The following is a 17,168-nucleotide window of genomic DNA, read 5'->3' as shown; positions in this document are numbered from 1 at the left end:
TGATTATGGTGACCAGATTTATTCCGCGGCCTCTCCTGCTACTCTCTCTAGCCTTAACTCTATCCATCACCAAGGATTACGTTTGTGCCTTGGTACTTTTCGCTCTTTCCCTGTTGAGAGCCTCTATACAGAAGCGAATGTTCCATCCTTGTCTGATCGCCGTGATGCCCATTGCCTTCGCTACTATGTACACTCTCACGATCTACACAATCCTTCCATTTATAGAATGGTCACCGATATTAGTAGACATTCTTTATTCGTTCGCCGCCCCTGTTTGCTCCGTCCCTTTTCTCTTCGCCTACATTCACTCTTGTCTTCCCTTCAGTTACCACCTTTATATGTTCATGTAGCATCTCACTTTTCCCTACCCCCCTGGGACGTTCCAGCTGTTCGGGTCTGTTCTTTCTCACTCCCTTGCTCGAAAGCTCAACTGCCTACGGTGGCTTCCCGCTCTCTTTTTCTTGATCACTTCCACTCCCATTCTCATGCCATCGCTGTGTACACAGATGGCTCTAAGTCTTCAGACGGCGTCAGATTCGCCGCAGTGTTTCTGGACAGCGTCGTGCGGGGACATTTACTATCTTCAGCTAGCATTTTTACTGCTGAACTGTATGCCATTCTTGCAGCACTTATTCGTATCACATCTATGCCTGTGTCATCATTTGTAGTAGTCTCAGACTACCTTAGTGCTCTACAGGCTATACGAAAATTTGATACATCTCATCCCCTAGTTCTCCGTATCCAACTTTGGCTACGCCGTATCTCTACCAAACATAAAGATAGTTTTTTGTTGGGTCCCTGGTCATGTCGACGTACAGGGCAATGAACAGGCAGACACTGCTGCGCGGTCAGCAGTACATGACCTACAAAATTCCTATCGAGGTGTTCCATTTCTGGACTATTTTGCTGCAATAGCTACCCACCTTCGCACCCGTTGGCAACAACGTTGGTCAACTCTGCTCGGTAACAAACTTCATTCTATTAAACCGAGCATAGGTTACTGGCCGTCTTCTTGTCATCAGTTCCGAGGTTGGGAGACCACTCTCTCCCGCCTTCGCATTGGTCACACTCGTCTTACTCATGGGTATCTCATGGAGAGGCACCCTGTTCCTCTCTCTGAGCAGTGTCAAGTTCCAGTATCGATTAGCCACATTCTGTTAGACTGCCCTCTCTATCAACGAGCACGCAGAATTTACCTCCAACGTCGTCTTCGTTCTACTACTCTCTCTTTACCTTCCCTTCTTGCTGATGGACCCTCCTTTAATCCTGACTCTCTCATTGACTTCTTGACAACGACTGATTTACTCCACAAACTCTGATACTTTTCGCACTCCCCTCAGCCCTTTCTAGTTCAGTCTCTTGCTGCCCTTTATCCTTTCACCATCCACTGCCCCGCTGTTATCCGTAACCTATTACTCATCCATCTCCCTTTTGCCACCTGATGCCCTCGCTTCCTTCCTGCCCTGCAGCGCTGTATAGTCCTTGTGGCTTAGCGCTTCTTTTTGATTATAATAATAATAATCTCCCGTCTCCGCATTGGCCATACTCGTCTTACTCATGGACATCTCATGGAGAGGCGCCCTGCTCCTCTCTGTGGGAATTGTCAGGTTCCATTATCGGTCAGCCACATTATGTTAGGCTGCCCACTTTATCAACGAGCACGCAGAATTTACCTCCAACGTCATCTTTGCTCCGCTGCTCTCTCTTTACCTTCCCTTCTCGCTGATGGACCCACCTTTCATCCGGACTCTCTCATTGACTTTTTAACAACTGACTTACCTCACAAACTCTGATGATACCTTCAGCCCTTTCTACCTAGATCTCTTGCTACCCTCTACCCTGCACTATCCCCTGCCCCACTGTTTTCTGTAATCTACTGATCACCCCTTCCCCCTTCTGCCGCCCAATACCCTCGCTTCCTTTCCTACCCTGCAGCGCTGTATAGCCCTTGTGGTTTAGCACTTCTTTTTTATTATAATAATAAATTCAGTGGGGTCAAAATAATTAAGTTGAGCATCTTTTGTGATATTGTGGTATATAGAACATGCATAGAGCAGTAAAATACCTCTGCTAGCACTTTGTGTATTACTTAAATTCTTTGAAGCCAATCTTAATAAAAATTTATGTAAGATAGGTAGATGCATTTTTTCTTTTTAAATAATGCTTAGTAATGAAAACTACAGGAAGGATATAAATAGTTTTATTTACTTGGACATTTTATAAAAAAAAAATTGGGCCTTAATACAGCTACCTCTGATCACAGAAATGACTACATAATACAATTTCTTATTTAAATACAGTATCTACAACTGGCTCCTTTTTTTTTCACTACTTTTGCTTGACCATGCACACTCCATACACAACTTACATTCACCATTCATTCAACAATTAAACACAACAGCAATGACAAAGGCAGACATACTGAAAAGTAAAAATTTACTTTAAATATAGATATGAAATTACCATATGTGGATGGAATGTGAGTTTTTTTTATTTCTTAAAATCATATGAATTTAACACCTTGCTAAAAGAAAAAAAATACAAAAAATGATGTTAATGATATGATGATTCTTGATAATTTCTACTTAATACTTAAGATTCTTAAAATAAAGATTCTTAAAATATTTTCAAAGATTGACTTTATGAAACTATTTAGAAGCAATATACAATTTATATTGCTATATAATAAATAACTCCTAAAACCAAAATGCAACCAGCAAATTTCCTTCACAACTGTCAAACAGAGTCATGGTGTACTCATACATTTCACATATTTACATATACTGCAGCAAAATAATCTTAGTGGACGGAATTGGTGACGTGGTACTGTGTACGTATTAAAGAAGTCTTAATGGATATACAACCAGTGATGCTGAATCTCTTTCAGAATAAGAAATAGTTGAAGTACAGTAGTTGAAATTGAGCTATATACAAAAGGATGATTTCAGTCAAGCAGCTGAGCTTTGTCTGCAACTTGAAATGGTGTACATACTTTGAATATTGTATCAGCATATGCTAGAAGTATGGTCATTGGAAAGTCCATAGAGAGAGGTGTATGTACCTTAATGTGTGTACACTGAGTTTACATAATCCCTATATTAGGGATTACAATTAATCGATGTTAGTGTACAAATAGCTCGCAGCCTAGATGACCCTCGTGCAGTCAACAGGCTTTAAACCTAACAAACTATATCATGCACATAATAGTGATTAAACACGAGAATGGATGGACTGTCTCCTCAGCTAAAACTAATGGGTTTGTATTATACCTGGTTAACCAGATTTTATTTCTGGAGATTTCTTACTGTTTTCAGAACTAAAAGTTGGATCCTTGATTAACCCCAATAACTTTGATCAACTATGTACATCAGAGCAAACATGTGACATACAGTAATAATTACCTATAATGTATAAGAGTACAGTACATATTTGAAACTTGCCCAACAGTTTTTTTTTCAGTAATTTTATTATCATATATATATATATATATATATATATATATATATATATATATATATATATATATATATATATATATATATATATATATATATATATTATTTGAAGTATAGTAACTAACATCTGTCTTATGTTAGAATCATAAGAGGTAGCAGTGTTATATGGGGATGTGTAAAATATAATTTATTTTTTTAACTCAAAATTTTTTATACCAACTAAAATATGCTTGTCTTTATACTTTGCTTTGTAAAAATCTGTCAGCCTCCTCAGGTCACAAAATCAGTATTGTAATTTTAAGCAAATAATTCATCAAAGTCCTCTTCATCTGTGCCATCTGAGCAGTCTTTAACTCCATTGTTTAACTGAGAGAGAGCAAGGCAAGTGCCATCCAAACACTGCAATTCTGGGCACACTTCTGGAGGTAGGGTGATTGATGCATCAGTTTCTTCCAGTGGTGTAATTGTAGTTGTTTCTTCTGGTACAGATGTCATTACTTTCTCATCATCAGTATTGAAGAAAGAAGTATGGGCTTCTGTTGGAACTGAAGATGGTACTGTCATGTCGAGCTCTGGAGGAGAAACAAGTTGTTAGGTACAGTACTGCACTATTTTGGAATTTTCCAACTTAAAAGTGGTAAAGACTGTGTGTGTATAAACTGTAGGAGGAAAGATTAAAGGCAAAAAAACTATACTTTTTAAATTCTTACTGTAAGTTTCAAAGAGTGATTTTTTGATACCTATTCAACATTTTCTAAATGCAGTTAGTAAATATTAATATTGTAAATATTATCAATATTATTCTATAATCAATATTTTGCGAGTGTCAAGAAAGGACAGGCATGAAGAACTGAACATGCAGCCAGTAGCGGTACGCTGAACAGCTTATACATACTTGATGGGAAGTGGTGAGCAATGGTAAGTTTTCCTTTAATTTTGCATGTTACCATGTAAATAATAATTTGGGGTATATGAAAGGTATAATGGAGCATGACTTTTTGATAAATCAAATTGTGGGGAGTCTTGGCCATATTGAAGCAAATGTAAGTCTGTGCCATGTTCGAAGTCAGAAGTCTCTGAACTAGGGATGTGTTCTTGCTCTGTATGGGGTACATATATGTTTGAGGCATCCCCATCTGTCTGTTGAATCTCAGTGCCATCATTCTGAATGCCATAGTAGGCATTCTTAGCTGAATGAGTGGCATAAGACTGGGTTGGAAAGGCCAGAAGAGGTTCTTGAACAATTGCTTGAGAAATATCCGATGAATCTGGTTCACTGTCAGAGTCTGTTGATACTACTTCAGCAGTATGATCATAACTTATTCCTTCCTTGAGAAACTCCTCTTGAGGAAAGAAGTTTAAGTTTGTGTTTGAAGATATTCTAGAAGTCCTGAGTGTGGGGCGAAGGCGAGTTATGCGTGCAGAAGCTACAGGATGACGGGATGGGATTCGTAACCTTAAAGAACTTCCAACATTATCTTCAACTTCTTTTGCTGCCTCTTCTTTTACCTCTTCCTTTTCTATTACAGGCTTATCAAAAATGGATGGAATGTTACGGTGGCGTTCTCTAAAGCCTCCAGTTTGACTCAATTCATAAGAGGGTGTAGATGGAAGACGAGAAGAACGCCACTGTTGAAAACGTGTTCTGAAGTTCCCAGATGTACTTGATTCAGTCTCGGGTGGAAATGTAGGAGAGATGCTTTTGGGAGAGACTGAGGGTCTGCGGGAAAAGGGGCGGTTAATATTGGAGAAGCGAGTAGTACCTCTGATTCTTTCAGATTTTCTGTTTTCTTCAGGAAAATTTGTAATTGGCATTGAAATGTCAATATCTTTTAGTTTAATGTTTCCTTCTTCCAAAACCTCCTCATTTGTAATCTGGCTCTCTGTCTTTGCTACCAAAAATTCACTAACAGAGTGGGGTTCATTTGTCTTTGACTGTGTATCTTGCAATACAATTTTAGGAATTCTTACATCTGAGACTTGTTGATAATCTCCAAAATTTTCAGATTTCAGGGAAAGTTTATCATCTTGCTGAAGAAAATCGTCATTTTGAGAAATGCCAGAGACCTTTTGCTCCTGAGAAGACTGAGGAATGTGCTGTATGTGTTGTTGCTCAAGGTTTGTTTGGAAAGTTTCCTGTAATGATTGCTCTTCTTGAAATACCTTGATGCCATTGTTAATTGACTGTTCATTAGAGTGAAGTTTGTGAGTTTCCAAAAGGGGACCTTCATTAGAGAATGTCTGAAATGGCAGTGTTTCTTGGTGATCAACATGTACAGGCTCTTCTTCTGGCAAGTACTGAGAGTTTTCATGAGAGAATATCTGTAATTTTTCTTGAGTGGATGTACTTGAATAGTCATTACTGTCAGTATTTAATGGGTTTACAGAGTAAGAAACAGGATGATTAGATGATGAAATGCCATCATGGTAGTTGGAGGGTTCAGTTTGAAAGTTGTAATTCAATCTTTCTTGCCTAAATTTTTGGTGTTCATTAAAATGAGGCTGGTTTGATACTTCCTCAGATAACTGATGATGGAGGTTAGTCTCTCCAGAATACAGCTGTAATTGTTCTTTGTCACTTGAAGGATCTAGATTACTATCTACAGCAGATGGCACCCCAACTAATGCTTCTTGTGAAGGAACAAGTTCCTGCTGGTTTGCATCCTGAGAAAAGATTTCTCTTGTTTTATCTCTAGACTGGGGCAAATTAACGTTATTGCCAGTGACTGCACTCTCTGCGAAACCTTCAGAGAGTAATTCTGCACTATTGTACTGGTCAAATTCATTTCTGTCTTCTACAATCTCTTCAAAATCACCACCTGGGAGTGGAAACTGTCCTAGGGATGTCAGAGTTTCAAGGTGTTCTCCACTATGAGAAGTCTGTGTCATTGATGGATGCTGTGTGTCACAGTTGGTCTCGTCACTGTTGTCATGGCAGTCGTCGGCACCGTCACACATCCAAGACACCGGGATACAGAACTCCGTTGTAGCACACCGGAAGTCACCGTGGTTGCATCCTAGGATATTTTATTATGAATATTTTATTGAAATTAATTTCAGTATTAATAAAAATGTTTGACTAGTTAAATTCAGTAGGACAGTTTAATGTCTAGAATTTAAATTTATGAATGGATAATTATGTGATAATATATTTACTTTAACTTTTTGTAATAAAATTTCAATTAGAAACCTAGTAACAGCTTTAAATAAAGCAAATAATTTTGATGTGAACAGTTTATAAATATATGAAAGGCTATAAACAAAATTTATGCAAGTGTCATAACTATAAATATCAAAAAGTACTGTATTACAATACATATTAATGATTAAGGGGATAGTTCCTGGAATGAACAAAACATCTGCAACACTTGGGTATTTTTAGTGTAGAGATTTTTCACCATTCAGTGCCTTTATCAATGAAAAAGAGAATAAATGCTGGAGACGTGGAAGAGGTATGAGAGGTGACGAGTCTCTTAACTTGATGGGGAGTGTTCATGTTCTCAGCGTTGATTAATAAACGCTGAGGGATTGATCACTTCAAATTACCTCTGCATGTCTTGCACCATCTTTGGTATTTAGTCTGTATTGGGCTGATAAAGCCACTTGTTGGCAAAACATCTCTACAATAAAGATACCCAAGTGTTGCACATGTCATTCAGCAACTTGTCAGTTCTGTATACCATTAATATCAAATTCCTGGGAGGTTTAAACCAAAATATAGGAAATGTGATTGTCATTTTATTCATCAATCATTTCTGCATACATGCAAAATTGCCTTAATGAATCTTGTCATGTGCAGCAGTGTTTGAAGAATAATTGATCAATCTCTTAATCACATTTTCAAGAAATAAGTGCTGAGCTATTCCTAAAAAAAAAAAAAAATATTTCACTAAATTGAAAAATGGTGGACAGTATTAAAAAACTATTATTCAGAAGCAATGTCATATCAAGAATTGCCACTTTGCAAAGGTAAGAAGTCAGTCATGTTGTTAGTCTTGTCCATAATATGTTGAGTAATTCTACCATGTACAGCATATATTAATGCATATTTATTTTTTACCTTATCGGCTGTCTCCCACCAAGGCAGTATGACTGCCTTGATGGGACATGGTTGTTGAAGTTATAGTGTATGCAGGCAGACCCTGTTTTACGGCATTTCACTAATACAGTGGTTTTCAATTATACCCATTCTTCATCTATTCAGACTTCTCACAATATATATATTCACCATTCACTAAGCTGAGGATGAAAATATTTTAAGGTAAGTAATGTGTGTACTGTATATGCTCTTTTTTAGGCCTAGCTATATTGCTCGCTTAATATATGATAGTGTAAACATATCAAGCTTTTATATTAATTTTTCTAGAAGTGAAAAAAAAAAATTAATTTTACAGCAGTAGCCTGGAGCCTAACCTGCTGTACAAGCAGGGCCCTCCTGTATACAGGCAGGCCCTGACTGTATGGCTCCTAAAGTTCACAACCCAAAACAATGAGCAAGAATCGCCAGCGGGTGGATAAGAGCAGGTTTTTCACTATAGAATGCCTCTAAAATGCCAGATGTGTTTACACTATCATACATTAAGTGCTCAATACAGCTAGACATAAAAAGATAAAGTAAAATAAATACACAGTACGTACAATACTTACCTTCAAATATGATGCCGTTCATCCTTATCTTACGCAGCTGTTGTACGAAAATGGCGGAAAAGTGGTAAGAGCACTTAGGATAATGAACAATGGTTCATTTGAAAGCCAATGAAAATGTGAAACACTGAAAAGTGGGAGCTGTATATGCAGGGTCCTCCTGTATATACATTTTATGTGGAAGGATAATATTTTTAGTTCAGTTTAACTGACAAAGATTTTTGTACAGCATAAGAATTCTGATAAAAGCAGTGTGTATGCCTCTTAAGAAATTTCATCTTGAAATACAGTTTTTTCCATCCTATAAAGTTACTGTGAAGCCTGGAGAGAGAGGGAGAAATATGCAATGACATCCCGAGACTCACCAATATGTGTGCAATTTGATTCGTCAGAGCCGTCGTGGCACTGCTGCATACCATCACACACAGAAGTCAGCACTAAGCAGTTTAAACCATCATGACATAGGAACTTTTCATGATCACAGATTATTTCAGGGGTAGTAATGGATGAAAAGTCTCCCTCTGAAGACAAACTTTGATTGGATCCTGACAAACCCTTGGTGGGATTTACTGTTTCTCCCGAGACAGTGTCGGTCTGGATATTATCTTCTGTTCCCTCTTTTCCTTCAAGATCAGTGTTTCTGCCTGCTGAGGATGGAATTTCAGTAGGATAGTCTGCTGAGAAATTTACATTTGAGTCAGAGCTGTCTAAACTTGCCAAAGGATTGTCATGTGGCACAACAGGGTCAGTCTCTGTTGTAGACAGGTCTACTGCTGTTGGATTAAATCCACTACTATGGTAATCAACATTTCCTGGAATATTTTGAGCTGCTTCATAATCGGGATAGTCAAGCGCATATTCTTCACTTGGATTGTTGCTTTCTTCTGTTGCATAGTCACTGCCCGTAGAGAAATCTTGAGGGAGATTTGGGCTGGGAAGTTGCAGAAGGGCGTTGAAGTCTCTACCAATGCCCAACACGTCACCCGGAGCTGTGAGCCAGGTTAATGTGTCATTTGTAAGCATGCAGTTTATTGGAGACATTTGCTATCTGTAGTAGGAATTCTTGTTTAGCATTATGCAGAATCTTGGTAAAGTATGTTCTTCCAGAAAATTGGAAAGATTATATCCTCAAAATAATACACAATGCTAAGCATAGAACAATAATTTTCATATTGTTATAATCTATGTATCTTGCTACATTCATGGGAAAGTGTTAAACTTATACACTACTGTATGTGTAACTTTGACAATCTAGAATGGTACACAAATATTTGAGACTCGTTTTATAATAGTGAAACCCCCATAATCGCAGAGATGCATTCCTGAGATCCTTTTGTTTGCTACATCCGCTTTAAAACATCCAAAAAAGGGTATTTTTTTATTTTTAATTAGATATTCGGTACAAATTGGCATTACTATACTGTACAGTGGACCTTTTAATTTCGCCCCCCCCCCCCCCCCCCCCCCCCCCGCCTTGAATATGAATTTTGGAAATTGGCTACTTTTTTTTTTTTGTCAAAATATTGGCTTGATTTTCGTGATTTGGCTTAGAAATCGGCAGTTGTATGAAACGCATCCGAATAGCCTCCCAGCCACTGTGGGCACACAAACACCATTCAGAGTCAGTCTGGCATTGTATCTTGGCAAGTGACGATCACTTCACACGTTCATATGATACATTTCTTAATATATTTAATTTGTTTTAGTGTTTGCAACTGCTAAATAAGCCTCCATAGCCCCAAAGAAAGCTAGTGCCAGCCCTTTGGTAAAGAAAGTGAGAAACACAACTGAAGTAAAGAAAGAGATCATAGAAAAATATGAAGGTGGAGTGTGTGTGGCAGAGCATTCCAGGATGTACAGGAAGGCCCATTCAACCATCACTTCCATCGTGGCGAAGAAAAAGGAAATCAAGGAAGCTGATGTTGCAAAAGGTGTGAATATGCTAATGAAAAAGAGATCGCAAATAATGGAAGATGTTGAGAAGTTGTTGCTGGTGTAGATCAAACAAAAAGAGTTAGTAGGAGATAGTGTTACACAGTCGATAATTTGTGAAAAGCAAGGCAGTTGCATGACAATCTCATAAAGAAAAGGCCTGGAATGAGTGCTGATGTAGGTGAATTCAAGGCCAGCAAAGGCTGGTTTGAAAATTTCAATTAGCGAAGTGGCATACACAATGTTGTAAGGCATGGTGAGGCTGCCAGTTCAGACAAACATGTGACTGAAAAATTCCTAAGTGAATTCAAAAACTATGTAGAGGCTGAAAAATTCATCCCCCAACAAGTGTTCAATTGTGACGAAACAGGCCTCTTTTGGAAGAAAATGCCACAGAGGACCTACATCACGCAGGAGGAAAAGGCACTGCCAGGAGACAAGTCTATGAAAGAGAGGCTAACTCTCATGTGTGGTAATGCTAGTGGGGATTTAAAAGTGAAGCATTTACTCGTGTATCACTCTGAAAATCCCAGAGTGTTCAAGAAAAACAGTGTTGTCAAGAGTAAATTTGTGATGTGGAAGGCTAACAGTAGGACATGGGTCATGAGGGACATTTTCTTTAATTGGTTCAATGAAGTGTTTGGCCCCAGCGTGAAGAAATACTTCCTGAAAAATAAATTGGAACTCAAGTGCCTCCTGGTAATGGACAATGCTCCTGCTCATCCTCCAGATTTGGAAGAGCAAATGGTGAAGGAGTTTGATTTCATCAAAATGAAGTTCTTGCCCCCTAAAACCACTCCTCTCCTCCAGCCCATGGACCAGCAGTTCATTTCAAACTTCAAAAAACTCTACACCAAAGCAATGTTTCAAAGGTGCTTTAACATCACCTCGGACTCTGAATTAACCCTAAGAGAGTTCTGGAAAGATCACTTCAATAGCCTCCACTGCATAAACCTTATGGATAAGGCTTGGCAGGGAGTGACTTCCAGGACAATGAACTCTGCTTGGAGAAAACTGAAGCCAGAATGTGTCCTGGACAAAGATTTTGAAGGGTCTGAGGCTGACCCTGACAACTCTATTATTATTATAATCAAAAAGAAGCGCTAAGCCACAAGGGCTATACAGCGCTGCAGGGTAGGAAAGGAAGTGAGGGTATTGGGCAGCAGAAGGGGGGAGGGGCGATCAGTAGGTTACAGAAAACAGCAGGGCGGGATAGTGCAGGGTAGAGGGTAGCAAGAGATCGAGGTAGAAAGGGCTGAAGGTATCATCAGAGTTTGTGAAGTAAGTCAGTTGTTGTCAAAAAGTCAATGAGAGAGTCCGGATGAAAGGTGGGTCCATCAGCGAGAAGGGAAGGTAAAGAGAGAGCAGCGGAGCGAAGACGACGACGGAGGTAAATTCTGGGTGCTCGTTGATAAAGTGTGCAGTCTAACAGAATGTGGCTGACCGATAATGGAACCTGACAATTCTCACAGAGAAGAGCAGGGCGCCTCTCCATGAGATATCCATGAGTAAGACGAGTATGGCCAATGCGGAGACAGGAAGGAGTAGTCTCCCAACCTCGGCACTGGTGACAAGAAGACAGCCAATAACCTATACTCGGTTTAATAGATTGAAGTTTGTTACCGAGTAGAGTAGACTAACGTTGTTGCCAACGGGTGTGAAGGTGGTTAGCTATTGCAGCAAAATAGTCCGTAAATGGAACACCTCTATATGAAACTGGTAGGTCATGTACTGCTGACCATGCAGCAGTGTCTGCCTGTTCATTGCCCTGTACATCAACATGACCAGGGACCCAACAAAAAACAAGATCTTTATGCTTGGTAGAGATGCGGCGTAGCCAAAATTGGATACAGAGGACTAAAGGGTGAGGTGTATCAAATTTCTGTATAGCCTGTAAAGCATTAAGGGAGTCTGAGACAACCACAACTGATGACACAGGCATAGATGCAATACGGATAAGTGCTGCAAGAATGGCATACAATTCAGCAGTAAAGATACTAGCCGAAGATAGTAAATGCCCTCGTACGACGCTGTCCGGAAACACTGCTGCGAATCCTACGCCGTCAGAAGACTTAGAGCAATCTGTGTACACTGCAATGGCATGAGAATGAGAGCGGAAGTGGTCAAGAAAAAGAGAGCGAGAAGCTACTGTAGACAGTTGGGCTTTCGAGCAAGGGAGTGAGAAAGAACAGACTCAAACAGCTGGAACTTCCCAGGGGGGTAGGGAAAAGTGAGATGCTACATGAACATAGAAAGGTGGAAATTGAAGAGAAGACAAGAGCGAATGTAGGCGAAGAGAAAAGGGACGGATCAAACAGGGGCGGCGAACAAATAAAGAATGTCTACTAATATCGGTGACCATTCTATAAATGGAAGGATTGCGGAGATCATGAGAGCGTACATAGTAGTGAAGGCAATGGGCATCACGGCGATCGGAGGAGGATGGAACATTCGCTTCTGCATAGAGGCTCTCAACAGGGGAAGTGTGAAAAGCACCAAGGCCTAAACGTAATCCTTGGTGATGAATAGGGTTGAGGCTAGATAGAGTAGCAGGAGAGGCAGCTGAATAGATCTGGTCACCATAGTCAAGTTTTGATAAAATGAGGGTGGAATGTAGGCGAAGGAGAGTTCGACGATCAGCTCCCCATGAAAGATGAGCAAGGGTTTTAAGAAGGTTCAGCTGGCTGTGATAAGTTGTCTTCAGAGAGGTAATGTGAGGTTTTCAGGATAACCTACAGTTAAAGAGGAGGCCTAGAAACCTGACTATCACGTTCAGGGATACGTGTGCCACAGAGGTATAAAGGATGATCAGAGATGACAGAGCATCTAGTGAAAGTAATTTGGCGAGTTTTGGTACTGGAAAATTTAAACCCATGTGTGGTGGCCCAATTGGAAACACGGTCAACCGCATGCTGGAGAGAAACTGTAATGAGATGACAGTCAGCGCCTGCACAGGCAATAGCGAAGTCATCAACATAGAGTGATGACCAAATATTGGATGGAAGAGGCCAAATCATTTATAGCAAGGAGAAAAAGTGTTGTGCTCAGAACACCTCCCTGGGGGACACCTTCAGCTTGGGTAAAGTCCGGGGAGAGCACATTATTAACCCGAACACAGAAATGTCTCAGTTAAAAAGTTCTTAAGGAAGGATGGTAGATTGCCTTGAAGGCCTAAGGAGTGAGCTTGGGCCAAAATATTATACCTCCAAGTTGTGTCATATGCCTTCTCAAGGTCAAAAAATATGGCAATAACTGAGTGGTTATTCGCAAAGGCATTACGAACATACGTATCCAAGCGTAGTAAGGGGTCTATGGTAGAACGGCCCTTACGAAAGCCATATTGACGAGTGGGGAGACTGTTCTGCGTCTCTAAATACCACACTAAACGTCTATTTACCAGGCGTTCCAGCACTTTGCAAACTGCACTGGTAAGAGCAATGCGACAATAGTGGGAGGCTTCATGTCCCGTAGTACCCGGTTTGCGGAAAGGGAGAACAATGGCAGATTTCCACAGCTGTGGAAGAACTCCTTGTGACCAAATAAGATTGAAAAGGCGTAATAGGACTGCAAGGGCTGACTGATGTAAATGTTGTAGCATACGAATATGAATGTCATCGGGCCCAGCTGCCGATGATCGGCAAGCTGAGAGTGTTGCCTCCAGTTCCTGAAGTGTAAAAGGCACATTATACTGTTCTTTGAGAGAAGAAATGTCCAAGGGTGCTAACTCTCTGGCAGACTTTGAGGAAAGAAACGAGGGGCATAGATGGAGTCCCTGAGAAATACGGACGAGATGATTGCCAATTTCATTGGCAACATCTAGTGGGTTTGCTATATCAACACTGGCAACCCGCAGAACTGGAGCCGGGTCAGGAGAATATTTACCACTCAGTTTTCGTACTTTTTTCCAGACTGCACTCATAGAGGAAGCAGAGGTGATGGTGGAGACAATCTCGCCAGCAAGTGCGTTTAGCGTCACAGATGACACGGCGAGCAATCGCACGCTTCTGCTTAAAATAAAGAAGTCTCTCCGTGGTTCTATTGTACCGGTACCTGCCCCACGCTGCGCGTTTCAAACGTACTGCACGAGCACAAGCAGGAGACCACCAATACACACATTTCTGAGAATGCCTCCCCGAAGTTTGGAGTATAGAATGAGAAGCTGCGGTTAAAACGGAGGACGAGAAGAGATGTAAAAGCTCATCAATGGAGGATGAAGAAGGAACCTCACTAAAAGCAGTTAGTTGTGAGTAAAGGTTCCAATTTGCATGATCAAATTGCCAGTGTAGGTTACGAAGAGGTGGTGAATATGAAGGGGAAGTAAGAATGATTGGGAAATGATCGCTGTCATGTAAATCTGGGAGAACAGATCAGGTGAAGTCTAATGCAGCGTAGGAAGAGCAGACTGAGAGATCGATGCAAGAGAGAGTACGAGTCCGAGGATCAAAATGGGTGTGAGTACCTGTATTTAAAACATGTAGGGGGTGGGTAGCAAGGAAAGCCTCTAACTGAATGCCACGGGAATCACAGTGAGACCCCCCCCAGAGGAAATGATGAGCATTAAAATCGCCAAGTAACAGAAGTGGTGGCGATAATGACGAAACAAGAAAGGCAATATCCGGGATAGATAATGCCCGAGAAGGAGAGAGATACAAAGAACAGAGTGTATACCACCTATGCAAGTAGATATGGGCTGCTGTGTAATGCAGCGAAGTACGAACAAATAGCTGATGGTACGGAATATCAGTGCATAGAAGAAGGGCACTTTCATTAAAGGTCCCATCAGGAAAAGGATCTGAAGAATACAATAAATTATAGCCTGAGATGGGATAGATAACAGCAGAGTGTAATTTTGGTTCCTGTAAGCAAACACCAACAGGGGAAAACCGGGAGAGCAACATCTGAACCTCACCCCGATTACCCCTGAGGCCGCGAATATTCCACTGTAAATAGGCCATGATTGGCAATGATAAAGAACCTGAAATCCGCAGGTAAGGGCACCTACGGACTAGAAGGGTTAGAAAAGTCCACATGCGGTGGCAAAGGAAAACATTCAAGTAGCGAAGGAATGGTGCATTGTGAAGAAAGGAGTTGCGCAGATGGAGAAGAGGAAAGAGAAGGTAATGGCTATTACTGAGAGCATCAAAAAGTGAAAGTAACTGAGAAGGGCAGTTAGGAAGAGAGAGGGGATAATTAAAAATACCATTTGTTTGGTATTTCTACCAGTAAACACTGTATTATCTCCTTCAGATGTTTAAACTATTAAAATGGTACCAATAATTTAGAATGGTATGCTGGTGAGCAGTCAAATGTTAGAGAACATATGGTATACACTTCAACCATTACCGCTAGTAACTGCCAACTGACTCTTTTACAGGTATGTAGATATTTCCCCAGCAAAAATATGCTGTTGATTCCTCTCATATCCATATACTTATGAAAGTAATTTGTGGAGATGACTCAAATATGGAAACTATAACTTCTGAGAACACTGGAGATAATGAGCATGAGGGGCAGTGAACGAACAGACAATATGCAGTGTCGTGTTGGTTTCCAATGCCAAAAATAATTACATTTTCTTCCTTGTGCTAAGTGTTAATAAATACACTGGGAAAGGAAGACAAAGCTGATGTGAAAGCTAATGCTGGGGCAACATGCATGTGCATATTATGCACTGAATTATTTATTATTATTGTAGAGATATGCAAGAGCAGTTCCAAGCTTACTTTAACTTATGTTCACAGCAGACAAAATTAAAATATACCTGTACAGTGCATATTAACATTTGTATATTACTGTATAGTCTATGCAAGTGCTTTTATATGTTTTGACTGTTTGAATTCTGGCCTCAGATCTTGTCTTTGTAGGGAATGTATGAAAGTATAGTAGTACCAACGCTCTTAAATGGGTGTGAAGCTTGGGTTGTGAATGCAGCAGCGAGGAGACGGTTGGAGGCAGTGGAGATGTCCTGTCTAAGGGCAATGTGTGGTGTAAATATTATGCAGAAAATTCAGTGTGTGGAAATTAGGAGTTTACCTGGAGAGAGTTCCGGGGGTCAACGCCCCCGCGGCCCGGTCCATGACCAGGCCTCCTGGTGGATCAGAGCCTGATCAACCAGGCTGTTGCTGCTGGCTGCACGCAAACCAACGTACGAGCCACAGCCCGGCTGGTCAGGAACCGACTTTAGGTGCTTGTCCAGTGCCAGCTTGAAGACTGCCAGGGGTCTGTTGGTAATCCCCTTTATGTATGCTGGGAGGCAGTTGAACAGTCTCAGGCCCCTGACACTTATTGTATGGTCTCTTAACGTGATAGTGGCACCCCTGCTTTTCATTGGGGGGATGTTGCATCGTCTGCCAAGTCTTTTGCTTTCGTAGTGAGTGATTTTCGTGTGCAAGTTCGGTACTAGTCCCTCTAGGATTTTCCAGGTGTATATAATCATGTATCTCTCCCGCCTGCATTCCAGGGAATACAGGTTCAGGAACCTCAAGCGCTCCCAGTAATTGAGGCGTTTTATCTCCGTTATGCGCGCCGTGAAGGTTCTCTGTACATTTTCTAGGTCAGCAATGTCACCTGCATTGAAAGGTGCGTTAGTGTGCAGCAATATTCCAGCCTAGATAGAACAAGTGACCTGAAGAGTGTCATCATGGGCTTGGCCTCCCTAGTTTTGAAGGTTCTCATTATCCATCCTGTCATTTTTCTAGCAGATGCGATTGATACAATGTTATGGTCATTGAAGGTGAGATCCTCCGACATGATCACTCCCAGGTCTTTGACGTTGGTGTTTCGCTCTATTTTGTGGCCAGAATTTGTTTTGTACTCTGATGAAGATTTAATTTCCTTGTGTTTACCATATCTGAGTAATTGAAATTTCTCATCGTTGAACTTCATATTGTTTTCTGCAGCCCACTGAAAGATTCGGTTGATGTCCGCCTAGAGCCTTGCAGTGTCTGCAATGGAAGACACTGTCATGAAGATTCGGGTGTCATCTGCAAAGGAAGACACGGTGCTGTGGCTGACATCCTTGTCTATGTCTGATATGAGGATGAGGAACAAGATGGGAGCGAGTACTGTGCCTTGTGGAACAGAGCTTTTCACCGTAGCTGCCTCGGACTTTACTCTGTTGACGACTACTCTCTGTGT

At 40.8% G+C, this 17,168-nt stretch overlaps 1 protein-coding gene across 6 annotated transcripts in view; it reads right to left on the bottom strand.

Moving 5' to 3' along the window:
* Positions 1–3,890: 3,890 nt before the first annotated feature.
* Positions 3,891–17,168, bottom strand: part of LOC128693573 (uncharacterized) — an 82,884-nt gene continuing 69,606 nt past the window's right edge. For all 6 annotated transcript variants that reach the window (XM_070080129.1, XM_053783360.2, XM_053783357.2 and 3 more), the window contains 3 exons: positions 8,465–9,088; positions 4,351–6,472; positions 3,891–4,027 (listed from right to left, as the gene is read on the bottom strand). In XM_070080129.1, the coding sequence (XP_069936230.1) occupies positions 4,386–6,472; positions 8,465–9,088 (2,711 nt within the window). In that variant the 3' untranslated portion in view covers positions 3,891–4,027; positions 4,351–4,385. The remainder of the gene's footprint in view (positions 4,028–4,350; positions 6,473–8,464; positions 9,089–17,168) is intronic.

The sequence above is a fragment of the Cherax quadricarinatus genome, unplaced genomic scaffold (genome assembly GCF_038502225.1).
Source record: "Cherax quadricarinatus isolate ZL_2023a unplaced genomic scaffold, ASM3850222v1 Contig160, whole genome shotgun sequence".
In the NCBI taxonomy this organism is placed as follows: domain Eukaryota; kingdom Metazoa; phylum Arthropoda; class Malacostraca; order Decapoda; family Parastacidae; genus Cherax; species Cherax quadricarinatus.
The sequence above is the reverse complement of the archived record's forward strand: the minus strand, read 5'-3'. Positions and strand labels throughout refer to the sequence as shown.